Raw genomic sequence first — 23,054 nt, 5'->3', positions numbered from 1 at the left:
GCACATAACAGAAATGATCACTTTACTGTACAATTCTGAGTTCTGCATTTATTTATATTACATACTTCGCAGTGTTTTTATTAGTCAGAAAATGTGCGTGACTGAGCACCATTAAGATAATGACATCCTTTAGGTAATTACCTGTTGTTTTTTCAGGAGGTCATTTGACAAACGATGGTACAATTTTATTAACTATAAAGTAATCGCTGCTTGAAATTCTTAAAGAAAAGCGTTAACAACGTCAGCTTAAGATCTACTGACTCAACTTGTTGTCTATCTTATGAAAATGGCATTTTATAAGCAAAAAACCCCATCGTGTTGTTTCTCTTAGCCCCCATAATCTTCTAAATATACAAAATCATGTGATTCATACTCACTGTCATGTTTGACGGTGAGAAAGAATGTTTACTGACATTTACAAAATGATTTAAAAGATTTTTTACGTAATAATAAAAAACAAAGTTTGTTTTAGTTGCGTTCTTTTGACAGTATATTTCACATGATGTATTGATCAAATAGCCCATGTAGTACAGAAAATGTCGTGATCAATAAAACCTGCAGTAGAAATTTTATGAAATCTTCATAATTTCTACAGGAAGTTAGGAGGAATGAAACCTCTACAAAAAGGTTACGTTGCTGATATTGGGTGAAGATTTGTGACGTAGCCAGCCCGCAAGTTTTAGTCATGGTGCATAAATTTCAAATCATTGTCATTTACCAACCGAAATATTTATCTAGCTAGCACAACTAATGTTGTAAATTGGTTACGTCCCTCCTGACGAAAGTGTAATTAACATATTTTGCGTGACATTCTACGTCATTGCATCTTTACACAGGGAAGTATGTTAACTCTGCTCCTTTTCACGTTTGTCTATTTACCCCTATTTTGGACTGCGGTTTTGAATGGTATCTTGGTAATTGCTTTTATTTTTTTTATGTTGATTGGGTTTGTCAGGCAATCCTGATCCTGCCACTTTTAACAACAATTAACTTAGTTTAGGTTGTATTGCCTTCGTTCGTCTGTTTGTCTGTAAAAATGATGACTATTATACTTACAATTGATAGAATGTTTTGATGGAACATTACCTTTTGACAAAAAGGTTTCTATTGAATTTCATACATGAAATTAAGTGAAATTGAAATTTCATACATGAAATTAAGTGAAATTGAAATTTCATACATGAAATGAACGGTTTCATGAGGAAGTAAAACATTTCTTTTAGAAGAATTTTGAAAATAATTCTTTCCAACCGATAGCAGTTGTAAACAAGGTTCTAATACATTGTCGCCATTGGCTAGTTCTTACCATGAAGATGTAAGTAAGTTATTAACAAAAACATGATGTATTAGATGTTTTTTATCTATTTTTTATCTATGGCCTTTACATTCAACCATTTAGATGCGATTATTACAATAGTCAACAATACTAAACTTTACATCAAGTACGGAAATGAATTCCAAGCATGGTCGTCTCAAGACGGTGAAACAACTCTCATTCTGTTTAGAAAATATTTTAATTTTTATGTGTTTGTAGTGCTATTCCATTTGGATTTTGAAGGTAAAACGTCTTTGCTCATTTAGTAAAAGTTCTCCTGGTCAAAAGTTCCTTATATTTACTTATTCGGTACTTTCTTTGAAGCTTTTGAACTTTTGATTTTCCCGCCTTTCCGTCCATTTATCAACAATGCATAATCTTTTCTTTGAATTTCTCTCAGGTTTTGCCGAGTGGTACTAGGTGTGTAATATTTCATAACTGCACTCAATTCAATCTCAAAGCGTTTTTCATATCTCTCGTGGTGACGGGGCAGAAAGGTAAATTTAAATATTTTGTACGACATATTACCAATCCATCAAATGTTTGATGACGTTCAACCAACAAAGTGTCTTACTTACATGTGACAAAAGTCAGAAAACTGGCAGGGAAATTCAACTGACATGTTCTTAAAGTACTCAAAGTTATATTTTATTTATTTTGCTCCTCCGAGCTTAAATTGAGTCATATTCTTAAAACATTTTTTATAGACTCGTAGTTTCGTGATTTCGTATACAAAAAAACTTTATGCTGTTTTCTTAACATGACAAAACACTCTGAAGTGCGATACATTTTTGTCAAAGATTACCAATGTCATTCCACTCTATAGTAATTTCTACATGAAACCCATAATATAAGCATGTGTAGACTATAAAGAAAATCGTCAAGTATTGATTCAATCTCTGACAAAGTTACTCGTTCTCATGTTTGTTATTATCACAAAGAAATTGGTTTGCTTTTTCATGCAAATCTTCATAGGAACATCCTTGTGGTAGAACTTGCATCATAAGCCAAGATTTTGCTTTCATACCAACCAACTCCCATTCATCTTTAACAGTGGATAATTGAAGGTCCAGGTATGCCAAAACAATACATGTTGCCCATATTGTCATCATATTTCCATTGCATGGCACTGGACAGGCATCTTTTAAATCCTTAAATGATTTACCAACCATATTTGCTATTGCTGACTTCAATTCCCATGCACCATTTGCTAGCTGAAGATTGATTATCTGTGAAAGTGGATTACTTGAATCTCCTATTCATGAAAAAAAAATGTAGACGAATTCTTTAATCATGTCATTATAATCTTCTAAAGATACAAAATCATCTGCTTCAAACTTACTGTTATGTTTAACATTCCCTAAACTTTGATGTTCTAAACCATTATCAGCAAAACCTATCCATAGAAAATTTTTCATGACTTCTTTTATTCAATAATGTCATTAATATTTGCAGCAAATAGAAAACCATGTTTCATACTCACCTCTAAATTTAGCCTCGTATGATAAACTTCGACCCTTAAGAGCTGATTTAGAACTCCTGCCCATTGATAATTTAAGTCTTCCGGTCCTTTTTTTACTACTTTTCTTGCTAGATAAACTGTCACAAGCCTTCATCAACATGAACTGTTCCTCCTCCTGAGGCATTAAATCCCAACTGTGCAAACTTCCTTTAACTGCTCGTTTTCTATCTTGATCAATGGCAATAAATGCAGTTTGTGATGATATAACATTGGAGTCACAACTTAGCTGGATTATCCCTGCCTTATTTCCACCATGCAATTCCAATTCTTTTATCAACTTCTTGGCTGCAAGGTGGTGAATAGTTGACACTTGGGAAGCAGTCTCTTTTTTCACTGCTGGTTTGATTGGAAACTTCATCTTATGCTCTACTTTAGCTCCAAGTAAATCACCACTAAGGAGTATTTTTCCTTCTTGAGGTGATGAGGATGGTGACTTGTCATGAAGAATTGCATATACAATAAGACATTCACCAATAAAAATAGGTGGAAGCCTTTCTTTTGGAACTACATTTACTGTTATATTGTTTGAAGCAGAGACAGAAATTTGAACATCTGTCACAGCAGGTTGCATGGCTTTCTTCAGTGATCTTATCACCTAAAAATAATTTTCTAATTATTTCCAATACTTTTAAGAAAGCTGATGTACATGTACCTTAGGTTGCATCCTCTCTCAGATACAATGAACTCAGCAGCACCTTTGCCAGCTTGTGCAATGCCTTTCACTAAAGTTGTTGATGCACCAGAGCCGATACCAAAAGAAAAACATCTATGGAAAAAGAACATTTTCTTATAAATAATTAAATGCATGACAAAAACGTTCCAATAGTCATTTAATGATGATTTACCTGGAGTTGTTTGAGTTTTTTTCAACAAGTTGAATGACAGAGTTAGTATTACCTATGCTTCCATCAGTTAGCACAAACACCTGCCTTGGCAAACCTTTCTTTGGTGCATGACTAAATATTTCTTTAAGTGGATCAAATAGCTCAGTTCCACCCAAATCAGCTTGAAGATTCTCTGCATGTTTTACAGCTTTTTCCAAATTTTTTTGATTGTATGGAACACTTTCTGGAAATAGGTGAACATATGTGTCGCCAAAACCTATTATATTGAAATAACATCCTTCAGGAATACTTTTAAGAAAGAGTAGAAGTGTTTCAGCTGCATCTTTGATGTAGGATCCGGCCATACTACCACTTCGATCAATCACAAACACAAATTCACAAGCTGCTTGAAGACAATTACTTTCACCCTTGAATTCAGGGATGAAGCTCACCATGATTGCTGAAGATTTTTGAAAATTGTTTTCACCATTTGATAAACCTGGTTCAACAATAATTAATGGCTTGTTTATCTCTTTAGGTTGCACTAAAATGACAATATCAGTTTGTTTTACTTCCGTTAAAATCACTTTGATCTTTTCGCCGTCATTGTCAGCAAAAATCTTGTGTGATGGTGATGTCACCTTATCAATGTTTGGTGCATCATCTATTTCAAGGCTGAACTGGTAAGAATCGGGTCCAGTCCCTTGTTTTGCAGTTGCCCCACTATCGGAAGATACTTCGGGTGCCAGAGGGTTATTGCTTCCTGTCGGTGTGTAACGAGGTTTGAGCACTTTAGGTAAAACAAATCTCACAGCACCACCAGCTTCAACATTCAGTTCACCAACCATAGTTAATTCCAAAACAGCCATTTCTTTCGGGGGAAGATTGCCTAAAACCAAACTAAATATATCTCCTTGTTTCTCCTCTCCAAAGCTGCTGTTCGTCCACTCGATACTGCTTCTTTGTACTTCTCTCGAGCTTTCTCCTTTTCTTGTATTTCTGCACGGATTTTTGCCATCAATGCAAGCCTCCAAACCTACTACAGCAAAGGAATCGTCTACAGGCGTACGAAAAAACACTTCGAGAGGATTTTCTGTATGATTGACATACGTCAATGTTGATCGAAAACCAACAACTTGGCCTTTTAAAAAGGATCGAACGCATTGACTTTTCAATGGAACTTCTTCGTTTCTGTCGCAAATAAATACACCGTATGTCAACATCTTGGTAAGAATTTGACTTGAAGCCAGTGGAAACGCTTATGAAGTACACAAGGTTTTGTACAAAATAAGAGTGTTTGTTTGTGACGTCAAAGAGGCCATGTTGGGGGAGTACATTAAAGTGCCGATGCTTAACAGAGCATTAAATTAATAAAAATTCTTTTCTTCATATTGGATTTTACCCCAATATAGCGACTGACGAAAACACTATAAATGGATGATATTGCTTCATTCATTAAGATCTTATGCAGTACCAACATAATTAAGGAATGCGGATGCTGTATCAAAACTTTCGTTGATGAATACAAACTGAAAATGAGTTGATTTTTTATTGATGCCGTCATCTGCTACAAATGTTGTGCCTTTCCATTTCAACAGATTACCGAAACCTCTAAATTAGCACATAACAGAAATGATCACTTTACTGTACAATTCTGAGTTCTGCATTTATTTATATTACATACTTCGCAGTGTTTTTATTAGTCAGAAAGTGTGCGTGACTTAGCACCATTAAGATAATGACATCCTTTAGGTAAGTACCTGTTGTTTTTTCAGGAGGTCATTTGACAAACGATGGTACAATTTTATTAACTATAAAGTAATCGCTGCTTGAAATTCTTAAAGAAAAGCGTTAACAACGTCAGCTTAAGATCTACTGACTCAACTTGTTGTCTATCTTATGAAAATGGCATTTTATAAGCAAAAACACCCATCGTGTTGTTTCTCTTAGCCCCATAATCTTCTAAATATACAAAATCATGTGATTCATACTCACTGTCATGTTTGACGGTGAGAAAGAATGTTTACTGACATTTACAAAATGATTTAAAAGATTTTTTACGTAATAATAAAAAACAAAGTTTGTCTTAGTTGCGTTCTTTTGACAGTATATTTCACATGAATTATTGATCAAATAGCCCATGTAGTACAGAAAATGTCGTGATCAATAAAACCTGCAGTAGAAATTTTATGAAATCTTCATAATTTCTACAGGAAATTAAAAGGAATGAAACTTCTATAAAAAGGTTACGTTGCTGATATTGGGTGAACATTTGTGACGTAGCCAGCCCGCAAGTTTTAGTCATGGTGCATAAATTTCAAATCATTGTCATTGTCATTTACCAACCGAAATATTTACCTAGCTAGCACAACTAATGTTATGAATTGGTTACGTCCCTCCTGACGAAAGTGTAATTAACATATTTTTCGTGAATTTCTACGTGATTGCATCTTTATACAGGGAAATATGTTAACTCTGCTCCTTTTCACGTTTGTCTATTTACCCCTATGTTGGACTGCGGTTTTGAATGGTATCTTGGTAATTGCTTTTATTTTTTTTATGTTGATTGGGCTTGTCAGGCAATCCTGATCTTGCCACTTTTAACAATTAACTTAGTTTAGGTTGTATTGGCTTCGTTCGTCTGTTTGTCTGAAAAAATGATGACTATTATACTTACTATTGATAGAATGTTTTGATTGAACATTACCTTTGACAAAAGGTCTCTATTGAATTTCATACATGAAATTAAGTAAATTGAAATTTCATACATGAAATTAAGTGAAATTGAAATTTCATGCATGAAATTAAGTGAAATTGAAATTTCATACATGAAATTAAGTGAAATTGAAATTTCATACATGAAATGAACGGTTTCATGAGGAAGCAAAACATTTCTTTTACAAGAATTTTGAAAATAATTCTTTCCAACCGATAGCAGTTGTAAACAAGGTTCTAATACATAGTCGCCATTGGCTAGTTATTACCATGAAGATGTAAGTAAGTTATGAACAATAACATATGATGTATTAGATATTTTTTATCTATTTTTTATCTATGGCCCTTACATTCAACCATTTTTATGCGATTATTACAATAGTCAACAATACTAAACTTTACATCAAGTATAGTGATGAATTCCAAGCATGGTCCTTTCAAGACGGTGAAACAATTCTCATTCTGTTTAGAAAATATTTTAATTTTTATGTGTTTGTAGTGCTATTCCATTTGGATTTTGAAGGTAAAACGTCTTTGCTCATTTAGTAAAAGTTCTCCTGGCGAAAAGTTCCTTATATTTACTTATTCGGTACTTTCTTTGAAGCTTTTGAACTTTGATTTTCCCGCCTTTCGCGTCCATCATTTATCAACAATGCATAATCTTTTCCTTTGAATTTCTCTCAGGTTTTGCCGAGTGGTACTAGGTGTGTAATATTTCATAACTGCACTCAATTCAATGTCAAAGCGTTTTTCATATCTCTCGTGGTGACGGGGCAGAAAGGTAAATTTAAATATTTTGTACGACATATTACCAATCCATCAAATGTTTGATGACGTTCAACCAACAAAGTGTCTTACTTACATGCGACAAAAGTCAGAAAACTGGCAGGGAAATTCAACTGACATGTTCTTAAAGTACTCAAAGTTATATTTTATTTATTTTGCTCCTCCGAGCTTAAATTGAGTCATTTTTAAAACATTTTTTATAGACTCGTAGTTTCGTGATTTCGTATACAAAAAAACTTGTTGGTTTTATGCTATTTTCTCAACATGACAACACACTCAGAAGTGCAATACATTTTTGTCAAAGATTACCAATGTCATTCCACTATATAGTAATTTCTACTTGAAACCCATAACAAAAGCATGTGTAGTCTATTTTACTGAATTATAAAAATTATAAAGAAAATCGTCAAGTATTGATTCAATCTCACACAAAGTTACTTGTTCTCATGTTTGTAATTATCACAAAGAAATTGGTTTGCTTTTTCATGCAAATCTTCATAGGAACATCCTTGTGGTAGAACTTGCATCATAAGCCAAGATTTTGCTTTCATACCAACCAACTCCCATTCATCTTTAACAGTGGATAATTGAAGGTCCAGATATGCCAAAACAATACATGTTGCCCATATTGTCATCATATTTCCATTGAATGACACTGGACAGGCATCTTTTAAATCCTTTACTGATTTACCAACCATATTTGATAATTCTGATGTCAATTCCCATGCACCATTTGCTAGCTGAAGATTGATTATCTGTGAAAGTGGATTACTTGAATCTCCTATTCATGAAAAAAAATGTAGATGAATTCTTTAATCATGTCATTATAATCTTCTAAAGATACAAAATCATGTGCTTCAAACTCACTGTCATGTTTGACATTCCCTAAACTTTGATATTCTAAACCATCATCATGAAAACCTATCCATAAAAATTTTTCATAATTTCTTTTATTCCATAGTATTATTAATATTTGCAGGAAATAGAAAACCATGTTTTATACTCACCCCAAAAAAAATTATTGGCCCCTACTAAACTTTGGCCTGCAGTTGCACTTTCACACATTTTAGTGAATGTTGGTTCTGGAGGTTTATATATAGTCATTGTCGGTAATAATGTTGGTTCTGGAGGTTTATATATAGTCGGTAATAATGTTGGTTCTGGAGGTTTACATATAGTCATTGTCGGTAATAATGTTGGTTCTGGAGGTTTGTATATAGTCGGTGTCGGTAATAATGTTGGTTCTGGAGGTTTATATATAGTCGGTGTCGGTAATAATGTTGGTTCTGGAGGTTTATATATAGTCATTGTTGGTAATAATGTTGGTTCTGGAGGTTTACATAAAGTCGGTGTCAGTAATAATGTTGGTTCTGGAGGTTTATATCGACTCATTTTCATTGGTCGAGATATATATGAATCTTCAACACTTCTGGCACTTCTACGTGCACCGGCACAAGCCCATCGACTCTTCCACCGGACTCTCCACAGTTTCTCTTCCCGAGGAATTAAATCCCAACTGTGCAATCTTCCCTTAACTGCTTGTTTTCTATCTTGATCAATGGCAATAAATGCAGTTTGTGATGATATAACATTGGAGTCACAACTTAGCTGGATTATCTCTGCCTTTTTTCCACCGTCCAACTCCAATTCTTTTATCAACTTCTTGGCTGCAAGGTGGTGAATAGTTGACACTTGTGAAGCAGTCTCTTTTTTCACTGCTGGTTTGATTGGAAACTTCAACTTATGCTCTACTTTGGCTCCAAGTAAATCACCACTAAGGAGTATTTTTCCTTCTTGAGGTGATGAGGATGGTGACTTGTCATGAAGAATTGCATATACAATGAGACATTCACCAATAAAAATAGGTGGAAGCTTTTCTTTTGGAACTACATTTACTGTTATATTGTTGGAAACAGTGACAGAAATTTGAACATCTGTCACAGAAGGTTGCATGGCTTTCTTCAGTGATCTTATCACCTGAAAAATAATTTTTCTAATTATTTCCAATACTTTTTAAGAAAGCTGATGTACATGTACCTTAGGTTGCATCCTCTCTCCAGATACAATGAACTCAGCAGCACCTTTGCCAGCTTGTGCAATGCCTTTCACTAAAGTTGTTGATGCACCAGAGCCAATACCAAAAGAAAAACATCTACGGAAAAAGAACATTTTGTTATAAATAATTATGCGTAGCAAAAAGGTACCAATAGTTGTTTAATAATGATTTACCTGGAGTTGTTGGAGTTTTTCTTAACAAGTTGAATGACAGAGTCAGTATTACTTATGCTTCCATCAGTTAGCACAAACACCTGCCTTGGCAAACCTTTCTTTGGTGCATGACTAAATATTTCTTTAAGTGGATCAAATAGCTCAGTACCACCCAAATCAGCTTGAAGATTCTCTGCATGTTTTACAGCTTTTTCCAAATTTTTTTGATTGTATGGAACACTTTCTGGAAATAGGTGAACATATCTGCTGCCAAAACCTATTATATTGAAATAACATCCTTCAGGAATACTTTTAAGAAAGAGTAGAAGTGTTTCAGCTGCATCTTTGATGTAGGATCCAGCCATACTACCACTTCGATCAATTACAAACACAAATTCACAAGCTGCTTGAAGACAATTATTTTCACCCTTGAATTCTGGGATGAAGCTCACCATGATTGCTGAAGATTTTTGAAAATTGTTTTCACCATTTGATAAACCTGGTTCAACAATAATTAATGGCTTGTTTATCTCTTTTGGTTGCACTAAAATGACAATATCAGTTTGTTTTACTTCCGTTAAAGTCACTTTGATCTTTTCGCCGTCATTGTCAGCAAAATCTTGTGTGATGGTGATGTCACCTTATCAATGTTTGGTGCATCATCTATTTCAAGGCTGAACTGGTAAGAATCGGGTCCAGTCCCTTGTTTTGCAGTTGCCCCACTATCGGAAGATACTTCGGGTGCCAGAGGGTTATTGCTTCCTGTCGGTGTGTAACGAGGTTTGAGCACTTTAGGTAAAACAAATCTCACAGCACCACCAGCTTCAACATTCAGTTCACCAACCATAGTTAATTCCAAAACAGCCATTTCTTTCGGGGGAAGATTGCCTAAAACCAAACTAAATATATCTCCTTGTTTCTCCTCTCCAAAAGCTGCTGTTCGTCCACTCGATACTGCTTCTTTGTACTTCTCTCGAGCTTTCTCCTTTTCTTGTATTTCAGCACGGATTTTTTTGCCATCAATGCAAGCCTCCAAACCTACTACAGCAAAGGAATCGTCCACAGGCGTACGAAAAAATACTTCGAGAGGATTTTCTGTATGATTGACATACGTCAATGTTGATCGAAAACCAACAACTTGGCCTTTTAAAAAGGATCGAACGCATTGACTTTTCAATGGAACTTCTTCGTTTCTGTCGCAAATAAATACACCGTACGTCAACATCTTGGTAAGAATTTGACTTGAAGCCAGTGGAAACGCTTATGAAGTACACAACGTTTTATACAAAATAAGAGTGTTTGTTTGTGACGTCAAAGAGACCATGTTGGGGGGGAGTACATTAAAATGCCGATGCTTAACAGACCATTAATTTAACATAAATTCTTTTCTTCCTATTGGATTTTACCCCAATATAGCGACTGACGAAAACACTATAAATGGATGATATTGCTTCATCCATTAAGATCTTAGTGCAGTACCAACATAATTAAGGAATGCGGATGTTGTATCAAAACTTTCGTTGATGAATACAAACTGAAAATGGGTTGATTTTATATTGATGCCGTCATCTGCTACGAATGTTGTGCCTTTCCATTTCAACAGCTTACCGTAACCTCTAAACTAGCACATAACAGAAATGATCACTTTACTGTACAATTCTGAGTTCTACATTTATTTATATCACATACTTCGCAGTGTTTTTATTAGTCAGAAAATCTGCGTGACTGAGCACCATTAAGATAATGACATCCTGTAGCAATGACCTGTTGTTTTCTCAGGAGGTCATTTTAAAAAAGATGGCACATTTTTATTAACTATAAAGTAATCGCTGCTTGAATTTCTTAAAGAAAAGCGTTAACAACATCAGCTTGAGATCTACTGACTCCACTTGTTGTCTATCTTATGAAAAAGGCATTTTATAAGCAAAAAACCCCATCGTGTTGTTTCTCTTAGCCCCCATAATCTTCCAAATATAAAAAATCATGTGATTCATACTCACTGTCATGTTTGACGGTGAGAAAGAATGTTTACTGACATTTACAAAATGATTTAAAAGATTTTTTACGTAATAATAAAAAACAAAGTATGTCTTAGTTGCGTTCTTTTGACAGTATATTTCACATGATGCATTGATCAAATAGCCCATGTAGGACAGAAAATATCGTGATCAATAAAACCTGCAGTAGAAATTTTATGAAATCTTCAAAATTTCTACAGGAAGTTAGGAGGAATGAAACTTCTATAAAAGGTTACGTTGCTGATATTGGGTGAAGATAAGTGACGTAGCCAGCCCGCAAGTTTTAGTCATGGTGCGTAAATTTCAAATCATTGTCATTGTCATTTACCAACCGAAATATTTACCTAGCTAGCACAACTAATGTTGTGAATTGGTTACGTCCCTCCTGACGAAAGTGAAATTAACATATTTTTCGTGAATTTCTACGTGATTGCATCTTTACACAGGGAAATATGTTAACTCTGCTCCTTTTCACGTTTGTCTATTTACCCTATGTTGGACTGCGGTTTTGAATGGTATCTTGGTAATTGCTTTTATTTTTTTTATGTTGATTGGGTTTGTCAGGCAATCCTGATCCTGCCACTTTTAACAACAATTGACTTAGTTTAGGTTGTATTGGCTTCGTTTGTCTGTTTGTCTGAAAAAATGATGACTATTATACTTACTATTGATAGAATGTTTTGATTTAACATTACCTTTTGACAAAAAGGTCTCTATTGAATTTCATACATGAAATTAAGTAAAGTTGAAATTTCATACATGAAATTAAGTGAAATTGAAATTTCATGCATGAAATGAACGGTTTCATGAGGAAGTAAAACATTTCTTTTACAAGAATTTTGAAAATAATTCTTTCCAACCGATAGCAGTTGTAAACAAGGTTCTAATACATAGTCTCCATTGGCTAGTTCTTACCATGAAGATGTAAGTAACTTATTAACAATAACATATGATGTATTAAATATTTTTTATCTATTTTTTATCTATGGCCCTTACATTCAACCATTTTTATGCGATTATTACAATAGTCAACAATACTAAACTTTACATCAAGTAACACATTGAATTCCAAGCATGGTCGTCTCAAGACGGTGAAACAACTCTCATTCTGTTTAGAAAATATTTTAATTTTTATGTGTTTGTAGTGCTATTCCATTTGGATTTTGAAGGTAAAACGTCTTTGCTCATTTAGTAAAGTTCTCCTGGTCGAAAGTTCCTTATATTTACTTATTCGGTACTTTCTTTGAAGCTTTTGAACTTTGATTTTCCCGCCTTTCGCGTCCATCATTTATCAACAATGCATAATCTTTTCCTTTGAATTTCTCTCAGGTTTTGCCGAGTGGTACTAGGTGTGTAATATTTCATAACTGCACTCAATTCAATCTCAAAGCGTTTTTCATATCTCTCGTGGTGACGGGGCAGAAAGGTAAATTTAAATATTTTGTACGACATATTACCAATCCATCAAATGTTTGATGACGTTCAACCAACAAAGTGTCTTACTTACATGTGACAAAAGTCAGAAAACTGGCATGGAAATTCAACTGACATGTTCTTAAAGTACTCAAAGTTATATTTTATTTATTTTGCTCCTCCGAGCTTAAATTGAGTCATATTTTTAAACATTTTTATAGACTCGTAGTTTCGTGATTTCGTATACAAAAAACTTGTTAGTTTTATGCTATTTTCTCAACATGACAAAACACTCAGAAGTGCAATACATTTTGTCAAAGATTACCAATGTCATTCCACTATATAGTAATTTCTACTTGAAACCCATAAAAAAGCATGTGTAGTCTATTTTACTGAATTATAAAATTATAAAGAAAATCGTCAAGTATTGATTCAATGTCACACAAAGTTACTTTTCTCATGTTTGTTATTATCACAAAGAAATTGTTTGGCTTTTTCATGCAAATCTTCATAGGAACATCCTTGTGGTAGAACTTGTATCATAAGCCAAGATTTTGCTTTCATACCAACCAACTCCCATTCATCTTTAAGACTTGATAATTGAAGGTCCAGATATGCCAAAACAATACATGTTGCCCATATTGTCATCATATTTCCATTGCATGACACTGGACAGGCATCTTTAAATCCTTTACTGATTTACCAACCATATTTGATATTGCTGATGTCAATTCCCATGCACCATTTGCTAGCTGAAGATTGATTATCTGTGAAAGTGGATTACTTGAATCTCCTATTCATGAAAAAAAATGTAGATGAATTCTTTAATCATGTCATTATAATCTTCTAAAGATACAAAATCATGTGCTTCATACTCACTGTCATGTTTGACATTCCCTAAACTTTGATATTCTAAACCATCATCATCAAAACCTATCCATCAAAAAATTGTCATAATTTCTTTTATTCAATAGTATTATTAATATTTGCAGGAAATAGAAAACCATGTTTTATACTCACCTCCAAAAAAATTATTGGCCCCTTCCAAACTTAGGGTTTCATTTGCACTTTCACACATTTTAGTGAATGTTGGTATTGGAGGTTTATATATAGTCATTGTCGGTAATAATGTTGGTTCTGGAGGTTTACATATAGTCATTGTCGGTAATAATGTTGGTTCTGGAGGGTTATATATAGTCATTGTCGGTAATAATGTTGGTTCTGGAGGTTTACATATAGTCATTGTCGGTAATAATGTTGGTTCTGGAGGTTTATATATAGTCGGTCGGTAATAAGGTTGGTATTGGAGGTTTATATATAGTCATTGTCGGTAATAATGTTGGTTCTGGAGGTTTATATATAGTCGGTAATAAGGTTGGTTCTGGAGGTTTATATATAGTTGGTGTCTGTAATAATGTCTGTTCTGGAGGTTTACATATAGTCATTGTCGGTAATAAGGTTGATTCTGGAGGTTTATATATAGTGGGTGTCGGTAATAATGTTGGTTCTTGAGGTTTATATCCAGTCCTTTTCCTTTTTGGTCTTAATAATGGTTCTGGAGGTAAACTTCGACTCATAGTTTCTAATGTAGAACACATAGGAACTGAGCTAAGTTGTATGTCACTTGAACGTTTACCACTTCTACATGCATATCTACGTGCACTGGCAGCAGCCTCTAGACTCTTCCACCGGACTCTCCGCCGTTTCTCTTCCCGAAGAATTAAATCCCAACTGTGCAAACTTCCTTTAACTGCTTGTTTTCTATCTTGATCAACAGCAATAAATGCAGTTTGTGATGATATAACATTGGAGTCACAACTTAGCTGGATTATCTCTGCCTTTTTTTCACCATCCAACTCCAATTCTTTTATCAACTTCTTGGCTGCAAGGTGGTGAATAGTTGACACTTGGGAAGCAGTCTCTTTTTTCACTGCTGGTTTGATTGGAAACTTCATGTTATGCTCTACTTTAGCTCCAAGTAAATCACCAGTAAGGAGTATTTTTCCTTCTTGAGGTGAAGAGGATGGTGACTTGTCATGAAGAATTGCATATACAATGAGACATTCACCAATAAAAATAGGTGGAAGCTTTTCTTTTGGAACTACATTTACTGTAATATTGTTAGAAGCAGAGACAGAAATTTGAACATCTGTCACAGCTGGTTGCATGGCTTTCTTCAGTGATCTTATCACCTGAAAAATAATTTTCTAATTATTTCCAATACTTTTAAGAAAGCTGATGTACATGTACCTTAGGTTGCATCCTCTCCAGATACAATGAACTCAGCAGCACCTTTGCCAGCTTGTGCAATGCCTTTCACTAAAGTTGTTGATGCACCAGAGCCGATACCAAAAGAAAAACATCTACAGAAAAAGAACATTTTGTTATAAATAATTAAATGCGTGACAAAAAGGTACCAATAGTTGTTTAATGATGATTTACCTGGAGTTGTTGGAGTTTTTTTCAACAAGTTGAATGACAGAGTCAGTATTACTTATGCTTCCATCAGTTAGCACAAACACCTGCCTTGGCAAACCTTTCTTTGCTGCATGACTAAATATTTCTTTAAGTGGATCAAATAGCTCAGTACCACCCAAATCAGCTTGAAGATTCTCTGCATGTTTTACAGCTGTTTCCAAATTTTTTTGATTGTATGGAACACTTTCTGGAAATAGGTGAACATATGTGCTGCCAAAACCTATTATATTGAAATAACATCCTTCAGGAATACTTTTAAGAAAGAGTAGAAGTGTTTCAGCTGCATCTTTGATGTAGGATCCAGCCATACTACCACTTCGATCAATTACAAACACAAATTCACAAGCTGCTTGAAGACAATTATTTTCACCCTTGAATTCTGGGATGAAGCTCACCATGATTGCTGAAGATTTTTGAAAATTGTTTTCACCATTTGATAAACCTGGTTCAACAATAATTAATGGCTTGTTTATCTCTTTAGGTTGCACTAAAATGACAATATCAGTTTGTTTTACTTCCGTTAAAGTCACTTTGATCTTTTCACCGTCATTGTCAGCAAAATCTTGTGTGATGGTGATGTCACCTTATCAATGTTTGGTGCATCATCTATTTCAAGGCTGAACTGGTAAGAATCGGGTCCAGTCCCTTGTTTTGCAGTTGCCCCACTATCGGAAGATACTTCGGGTGCCAGAGGGTTATTGCTTCCTGTCGGTGTGTAACGAGGTTTGAGCACTTTAGGTAAAACAAATCTCACAGCACCACCAGCTTCAACATTCAGTTCACCAACCATAGTTAATTCCAAAACAGCCATTTCTTTCGGGGGAAGATTGCCTAAAACCAAACTAAATATATCTCCTTGTTTCTCCTCTCCAAAAGCTGCTGTTCGTCCACTCGATACTGCTTCTTTGTACTTCTCTCGAGCTTTCTCCTTTTCTTGTATTTCTGCACGGATTTTTTTGCCATCAATGCAAGCCTCCAAACCTACTACAGCAAAGGAATCGTCCACAGGCGTACGAAAAAACACTTCAAGAGGATTTTCTGTATGATTGACATACGTCAATGTTGATCGAAAACCAACAACTTGGCCTTTTAAAAATGATCGAACGCATTGACTTTTCAATGGAACTTCTTCGTTTCGGTCGCAAATAAATACACCGTACGTCAACATCTTGGTAAGAATCTGACTTGAAGCCAGTGGAAACGCTTATGAAGTACACAAGGTTTTGTACAAAATAAAGCCTGTTTCCACTAGCCAGGTATCGTAATGTATTATTCCCAACCCGGTTTAATACACACATGACAAACATGTGACTTGGACGAGATTTGATCTTGCACCTGCGGGATACTACTCCGCTGCTCTACCTGTTGAGCTACCAAACCCACAGGGATTGGAGACGAGCCAAATCTCTTTTTAAAGTGCGTATGGACAAGAGATTCTCGCCACTATAGCCGTTTACTGGATGGCACCGTGTTTGGACTTTTTTCTCCAAAGCCATCATGATATTGCTTAATCCATAAAGATCTTAGTGCAGTACCAACATAATTAAGGAATGCGGATGTTGGATCAAAACTTTCGTTTATGAATACAAACTGAAAATGAGTTGATTTTTTATTGATGCCGTCATCTGCTGCAAACATTGTGCCTTTCCATTTCAACAGCTTACCGAAACCTCTAAACTAGCACATAACAGAAATTATCACTTTACTGTACAATTCTGAGTTCTGCATTTATTTATATCACACACTTCGCAGTGTTTTTATTAGTCAGAAAATGTGCGTGACTGAGCACCATTAAGATAATGACATCCTTTAGGTAATTACCTGTTGTTTTTCAGAAGGTCATTTGACAAATGATGGTACAATTTTATTAACTATAAAGTAATCGCTGCTTGAATTTCTTAAAGAAAAGCGTTAACAACGTCAGCTTAACATCTACTGACTTAACTTGTTGTCTATCTGATGAAAATGGCATTTTATAAGCAAAAAAACCACCGCAATTTTTCTCTTAGGCCCCATAATCTTCTAAATATACAAAATTATGTGATTCATACTCACTGTCATGTATGACGGTGAGAAAGAATGTTCACTGACATTTACAAAATGATTTAAAAGATTTTTTACGTAATAATAAAAAACAAAGTTTGTCTTAGTTGCGTTCTTTTGATAGTATATTTCACATGATGTATTGATCAAATAGCCCATGTAAAACAGAAAATGTCGTGATCAATAAAACCTGCAGTAGAAATTTTATGAAATCTTCATAATTTCTACAGGAAGTTAGGAGGAATGAAACCTCTACAAAAAGGTTACGTCGCTGATATTGGGTGAAGATAAGTGACGTTGCCAGCCCGCAAGTTTTAGTCATGGTGCATAAATTTCAAATCATTGTCATTTATCAACCGAAATATTTACCTAGCTAGCACAACTAATGTTGTGAATTGGTTAAGTCCCTCCTGACGAAAGTGTAATTAACATATTTTGCGTGAATTTCTACGTGATTGCATCTTTACACAGGGAAGTATGTTAACTCTGCTCCTTTCCACGTTTGTCTATTTACCCCTATGTTGGACTGCGGTTTTGAATGGTATCTTGGTAATTGCTTTTATTTTTTTTATGTTGATTGGGTTTGTCAGGCAATCCTGATCCTGCCACTTTTAACAACAATTAACTTAGTTTAGGTTGTATTGGCTTCGTTCGTCTGTTTGTCTGTAAAAATGATGATTATTATACTTACAATTGATAGAATGTTTTGATTGAACATTACCTTTTGACAAAAAGGTCTCTATTGAATTTCATACATGAAATTAAGTGAAATTGAAATTTCATGCATGAAATGAACGGTTTCATGAGGAAGTAAAACATTTCTTTTAGAAGAATTTTGAAAATAATTCTTTCCAACCGATATTAGTTGTAAACAAGGTTCTAATACATAGTCGCCATTGGCTAGTTCTTCCCATGAAGATGTAAGTAAGTTATTAACAATAACATGATGTATTAGATGATTTTTATCTATTTTTTATCTATGGCCTTTACATTCAACCATTTAGATGCGATTATTACAATAGTCAACAATACTAAACTTTACATCAAGTACGGAAATGAATTCCAAGCATGGTCGTCTCAAGACGGTGAAACAACTCTCATTCTGTTTAGAAAATATTTTAATTTTTATGTGTTTGTAGTGCTATTCCATTTGGATTTTGAAGGTAAAACGTCTTTGCTCATTTAGTAAAAGTTCTCCTGGTCGAAAGTTCCTTATATTTACTTATTCGGTACTTTCTTTGAAGCTTTTGAACTTTTTGATTTTCCCGCCTTTCCCGTCCATCATTCATCAACAATGCATAATCTTTTCCTTTGAATTTCTCTCAGGTTTTGCCGAGTGGTACTAGGTGTGTAATATTTCATAACTGCACTCAATTCAATCTCAAAGCGTTTTTCATATGTCTCGTGGTGACGGGGCAGAAAGGTAAATTTAAATATTTTGTACGACATATTACCAATCCATCAAATGTTTGATGGCGTTCAACCAACAAATTGTCTTACTTACATGTGACAAAAGTCAGAAAACTGGCATGGAAATTCAACTGACATGTTCTTAAAGTACTCAAAGTTATATTTTATTTATTTTGCTCCTCCGAGCTTAAATTGAGTCTTATTTTTAAAACATTTTTTATAGACTCGTAGTTTCGTGATTTCGTATACAAAAAAACTTTATGCTGTTTTCTTAACATGACAAAACACTCAGAAGTGCAATACATTTTTGTCAAAGATTACCAATGTCATTCCACTCTATAGTAATTTCTACATGAAACCCATAATATAAGCATGTGTAGTCTCTTACTGAATTATAAAAATTATAAAGAAAATCGTCAAGTATTGATTCAATGTCACACAAAGTTACATTTACTCATGTTTGTTATTATCACAAAGAAATTGGTTTGCTTTTTCATGCAAATCTTCATAGGAATATCCTTGTGGTAGAACTTGTATCATAAGCCAAGATTTTGCTTTCATACCAACCAACTCCCATTCATCTTTAAGACTTGATAATTGAAGGTCCAGATATGCGAAAACAATACATGTTGCCCATATTGTCATCATATTTCCATTGCATGACACTGGACAGGCATCTTTTAGATCTGTTATTGATTTACCAACCATATTTGATAATTCTGATGTCAATTCCCATGCACCATTTGCTAGCTGAAGATTGATTATCTGTGAAAGTGGATTACTTGAATCTCCTATTCATGAAAAAAAATGTAGACGAATTCTTTAATCATGTCATTATAATCTTCTAAAGATACAAAATCATGTGCTTCAAACTCACTGTCATGTTTGACATTCCCTAAACTTTGATATTCTAAACCATCATCATCAAAACCTATCCATCAAAAAATTGTCATAATTTCTTTTATTCAATAGTATTATTAATATTTGCAGGAAATAGAAAACCATGTTTTATACTCACCTCCCAAAAAATTATTGGCCCCTACTAAACTTTGCCCTGCAGTTGCACTTTCACACATTTTAGTGAGTGTTGGTTCTGGAGGTTTATATATAGTCATTGTCGGTAATAATGTTGGTTCTGGAGGTTTATATATAGTCGGTGTCCGTAATAATGTTGGTTCTGGAGGTTTATATATAGTCATTGTCGGTAATAATGTTGGTTCTGGAGGTTTATATATAGTCATTGTCGGTAATAATGTTGGTTCTGGAGGTTTATATATAGTCATTGTCGGTAATAATGTTGGTTCTGGAGGTTTATATATAGTCATTGTCGGTAATAATGTTGGTTCTGGAGGTTTATATATAGTCGGTGTCGGTAATAATGTTGGTTCTGGAGGTTTATATATAGTCGGTGTCGTAATAATGTTGGTTCTGGAGGTTTATATATAGTCATTGTCGGTAATAATGTTGGTTCTGGAGGTTTATATATAGTCATTGTCGGTAATAATGTTGGTTCTGGAGGTTTATATATAGTCGGTGTCGGTAATAATGTTGGTTCTGGAGGTTTATATATAGTCATTGTAATAATGTTGGTTCTGGAGGTTTATATATAGTCATTGTCGGTAATAATGTTGGTTCTGGAGGTTTATATATAGTCATTGTCGGTAATAATGTTGGTTCTGGAGGTTTATATCGAGTCATTTTTTTTCTCGGTCTTAATATTTCTTCTGGAGATAAACTTGACTCATAGTTTCTAATTTAGAACACACAGGAGTTGATCTAAAAGTATGTCACTTGAACGTTCAAAACATCTTCTGGCACTTCTACGTGCACTGGCACGAGCCCCTAGACTCTTCCACGGAGTCTCCACCGGACTCTCCACAGTTTCTCCTCCTGAGGAATTAAATCCCAACTGTGCAAACTTCCTTTAACTGCTTGTTTTCTATCTTGATCAACAGCAATAAATGCAGTTTGTGATGATATAACATTGGAGTCACAACTTAGCTGGATCATCTCTGCCTTTTTTCCACCATCCAACTCCAATTCTTTTATCAACTTCTTGGCTGCAAGGTGGTGAATAGTTGACACTTGGGAAGCAGTCTCTTTTTTCACTGCTGGTTTGATTGGAAACTTCATCTTATGCTCTACTTTAGCTCCAAGTAAATCACCAGTAAGGAGTATTTTTCCTTCTTGAGGTGATGAGGATGGTGACTTGTCATGAAGAATTGCATATACAATGAGACGTTCACCAACAAAAATACGTGGAAGCCTTTCTTTTTGGAACTACATTTACTGTTATATTGTTGGAAGCCGAGACAGAAATTTGAACATCTGTCACAGCTGGTTGCATGGCTTTCTTCAGTGATCTTATCACCTGAAAAATAATTTTTCTAATTATTTCCAATACTTTATATGAAAGCTGATGTACATGTACCTTAGGTTGCATCCTCTCTCCAGATACAATGAACTCAGCAGCACCTTTGCCAGCTTGTGCAATGCCTTTCACTAAAGTTGTTGATGCACCAGAGCCAATACCAAAAGAAAAACATCTATAGAAAAAGAATATTTTCTTATAAATAATTATGCGTAACAAAAAGGTACCAATAGTTGTTTAATAATGATTTACCTGGAGTTAATGGAGTTTTTCTTAACAAGTTGAATGACAGAGTTAGTATTACGTATACTTCCATCAGTTAGCACAAACACCTGCCTTGGCAAACCTTTTTTTGGTGCATGACTAAATATTTGTTTAAGTGGATCAAATAGCTCAGTACCACCCAAATCAGCTTGAAGATTCTCTGCATGTTTTACAGCTGTTTCCAAATTTTTTTGATTGTATGGAACACTTTCTGGAAATAGGTGAACATATGTGCTGCCAAAACCTATTATATTGAAATAACATCCTTCAGGAATACTTTTAAGAAAGAGTAGAAGTGTTTCAGCTGCATCTTTGATGTAGGATCCAGCCATACTACCACTTCGATCAATTACAAACACAAATTCACAAGCTGCTTGAAGACAATTATTTTCACCCTTGAATTCAGGGATGAAGCTCACCATGATTGCTGAAGATTTTTGAAAATTGTTTTCACCATTTAATAAACCTGGCTCAACAATAATTAATGGCTTGTTTATCTCTTTTGGTTGCACTAAAATGACAATATCAGTTTGTTTTACTTCCGTTAAAGTCACTTTGATCTTTTCGCCGTCATTGTCAGCAAAAATCTTGTGTGATGGTGATGTCACCTTATCAATGTTTGGTGCATCAACTATTTCAAGGCTGAACTGGTAAGAATCGGGTCCAGTCCCTTGTTTTGCAGTTGCCCCACTATCGGAAGATACTTCGGGTGCCAGAGGGTTATTGCTTCCTGTCGGTGTGTAACGAGGTTTGAGCACTTTAGGTAAAACAAATCTCACAGCACCACCAGCTTCAACATTCAGTTCACCAACCATAGTTAATTCCAAAACAGCCATTTCTTTCGGGGGAAGATTGCCTAAAACCAAACTAAATATATCTCCTTGTTTCTCCTCTCCAAAAGCGGCTGTTCGTCCACTCGATACTGCTTCTTTGTGCTTCTCTCGAGCTTTCTCCTTTTCTTGTATTTCAGCACGGATTTTTTTGCCATCAATGCAAGCCTCCAAACCTACTACAGCAAAGGAATCGTCCACAGGCGTACGAAAAAACACTTCGAGAGGATTTTCTGTATGATTCACATACGTCAATGTTGATCGAAAACCAACAACTTGGCCTTTTAAAAAGGATCGAACGCATTGACTTTTCAATGGAACTTCTTCGTTTCTGTCGCAAATAAATACACCGTACGTCAACATCTTGGTAAGAATTTGACTTGAAGCCAGTGGAAACGCTTATGAAGTACACAAGGTTTGTACAAAATAAAGCCTGTTTCCACTAGCCAGGTATCGTAAAGTATTATTCCCAACCCGGTTTAATATGCACATGACAAACATGTGACTTGGACGAGATTTGATCTCGCACCTGCGGGATACTAGTCCGCCGCTCTACCTGTTGAGCTACCAAACCCACAGGAATTGGAGACGAGTCAAATCTCTTAAAACTGCGTATGTACGAGAGATTCTCGCCACTATAGCAGTTTACTGGATGGCACCGTGTTTCGACTTTATTCCAAAGCCATCATCAGAGAATATATATAATATATTAATCCTAACACGGTTAAAATATGTGACTTGGATTTAACTATGAATTTGATGGTCAATATACACAAGCACGCATGCGCCATGTTACGTTTTGCTACGATACGTGGCTGGTGGAAAACAGGCTTAAGAGTGTTTGTTTGTGACGTCAA

The 23,054-nt window shown here is 34.9% G+C and overlaps 5 protein-coding genes and 2 long non-coding RNA genes across 13 annotated transcripts in view; 2 read left to right on the top strand and 5 right to left on the bottom strand.

Moving 5' to 3' along the window:
- The first annotated feature begins 1,335 nt into the window (after positions 1 to 1,335).
- Positions 1,336 to 2,514, top strand: LOC124436550. The gene is made up of 3 exons (XR_006945386.1): positions 1,336 to 1,558; positions 1,716 to 1,812; positions 2,291 to 2,514. It is a non-coding gene; the product is annotated as an uncharacterized LOC124436550 (long non-coding RNA).
- Positions 1,942 to 3,503, bottom strand: LOC124436526 (von Willebrand factor A domain-containing protein 5A-like). The gene is made up of 4 exons (XM_046986467.1): positions 3,490 to 3,503; positions 2,799 to 3,432; positions 2,658 to 2,711; positions 1,942 to 2,570 (listed from the first exon to the last, which is right to left on the bottom strand). The coding sequence occupies exons 1-4, from the start codon at positions 3,499 to 3,501 to the stop codon at positions 2,224 to 2,226; spliced, it is 1,047 nt and encodes a 348-aa protein (XP_046842423.1). The 5' UTR covers positions 3,502 to 3,503; the 3' UTR covers positions 1,942 to 2,223.
- A 3-nt stretch (positions 3,504 to 3,506) lies between these two features.
- Positions 3,507 to 4,926, bottom strand: LOC124437119 (von Willebrand factor A domain-containing protein 5A-like; the record flags this gene model as incomplete). The annotated part of the gene is made up of 2 exons (XM_046987135.1): positions 3,683 to 4,926; positions 3,507 to 3,603 (listed from the first exon to the last, which is right to left on the bottom strand). Coding segments are annotated over exons 1-2 (1,299 nt in total), but the record flags the coding sequence as incomplete, so codon positions are not given.
- A 2,360-nt stretch (positions 4,927 to 7,286) lies between these two features.
- On the bottom strand, positions 7,287 to 9,902 carry LOC124436518 (von Willebrand factor A domain-containing protein 5A-like). Of its 2 annotated transcripts, none has more exons than XM_046986449.1 (6): positions 9,392 to 9,902; positions 9,200 to 9,314; positions 8,335 to 9,139; positions 8,170 to 8,298; positions 8,030 to 8,083; positions 7,287 to 7,943 (listed from the first exon to the last, which is right to left on the bottom strand). In XM_046986449.1, the coding sequence occupies exons 1-6, from the start codon at positions 9,823 to 9,825 to the stop codon at positions 7,597 to 7,599; spliced, it is 1,884 nt and encodes a 627-aa protein (XP_046842405.1). In that variant the 5' UTR covers positions 9,826 to 9,902; the 3' UTR covers positions 7,287 to 7,596. The 2 variants fall into 2 exon arrangements, with proteins under 2 accessions (XP_046842405.1, XP_046842406.1); XM_046986450.1 differs by having other exon boundaries at positions 8,170 to 8,300; positions 8,421 to 9,139.
- A 3,041-nt stretch (positions 9,903 to 12,943) lies between these two features.
- The window catches only part of LOC124436532 (pollen-specific leucine-rich repeat extensin-like protein 3), a 28,623-nt gene continuing 18,512 nt past the window's right edge, over positions 12,944 to 23,054 (bottom strand). The window contains exons 3-6 of one of the 5 annotated variants that reach the window (XM_046986478.1): positions 19,751 to 19,838; positions 19,610 to 19,663; positions 19,410 to 19,523; positions 12,944 to 13,481 (exon numbers count right to left, since the gene is read on the bottom strand). In XM_046986478.1, the coding sequence (XP_046842434.1) occupies positions 13,240 to 13,481; positions 19,410 to 19,523; positions 19,610 to 19,663; positions 19,751 to 19,808 (468 nt within the window). In that variant the 5' untranslated portion in view covers positions 19,809 to 19,838 and the 3' untranslated portion in view covers positions 12,944 to 13,239. Of the gene's footprint in view, positions 13,595 to 13,680; positions 13,735 to 13,821; positions 14,037 to 19,036; positions 19,524 to 19,609; positions 19,664 to 19,750; positions 20,465 to 23,054 lie in introns of those variants that run through there. The other 4 variants (XM_046986474.1, XM_046986476.1, XM_046986477.1 and 1 more) reach the window with 4 other exon arrangements.
- Positions 17,430 to 22,418, top strand: LOC124436549. Of its 2 annotated transcripts, XR_006945385.1 has the most exons (4): positions 17,430 to 18,242; positions 18,327 to 18,485; positions 18,649 to 18,745; positions 22,338 to 22,418. It is a non-coding gene; the product is annotated as an uncharacterized LOC124436549 (long non-coding RNA). The 2 variants fall into 2 exon arrangements; XR_006945384.1 differs by lacking the exon at positions 17,430 to 18,242 and having other exon boundaries at positions 18,257 to 18,485.
- Positions 20,668 to 22,666, bottom strand: LOC124436521 (von Willebrand factor A domain-containing protein 5A-like). Its single transcript, XM_046986453.1, has 3 exons — positions 21,356 to 22,666; positions 21,164 to 21,278; positions 20,668 to 21,103 (listed from the first exon to the last, which is right to left on the bottom strand). Exons 1-3 carry the CDS (start codon positions 22,558 to 22,560, stop codon positions 20,975 to 20,977), a joined length of 1,449 nt encoding a protein of 482 aa, XP_046842409.1. The 5' UTR covers positions 22,561 to 22,666; the 3' UTR covers positions 20,668 to 20,974.

Source organism: Xenia sp. Carnegie-2017, unplaced genomic scaffold, assembly GCF_021976095.1.
Source record: "Xenia sp. Carnegie-2017 unplaced genomic scaffold, XeniaSp_v1 HiC_scaffold_16, whole genome shotgun sequence".
Classification (NCBI taxonomy): Eukaryota; Metazoa; Cnidaria; class Anthozoa; order Malacalcyonacea; family Xeniidae; genus Xenia; species Xenia sp. Carnegie-2017.
Note: the sequence above shows the minus strand (reverse complement) of the source record. Positions and strands in the feature narration are given on the sequence as shown.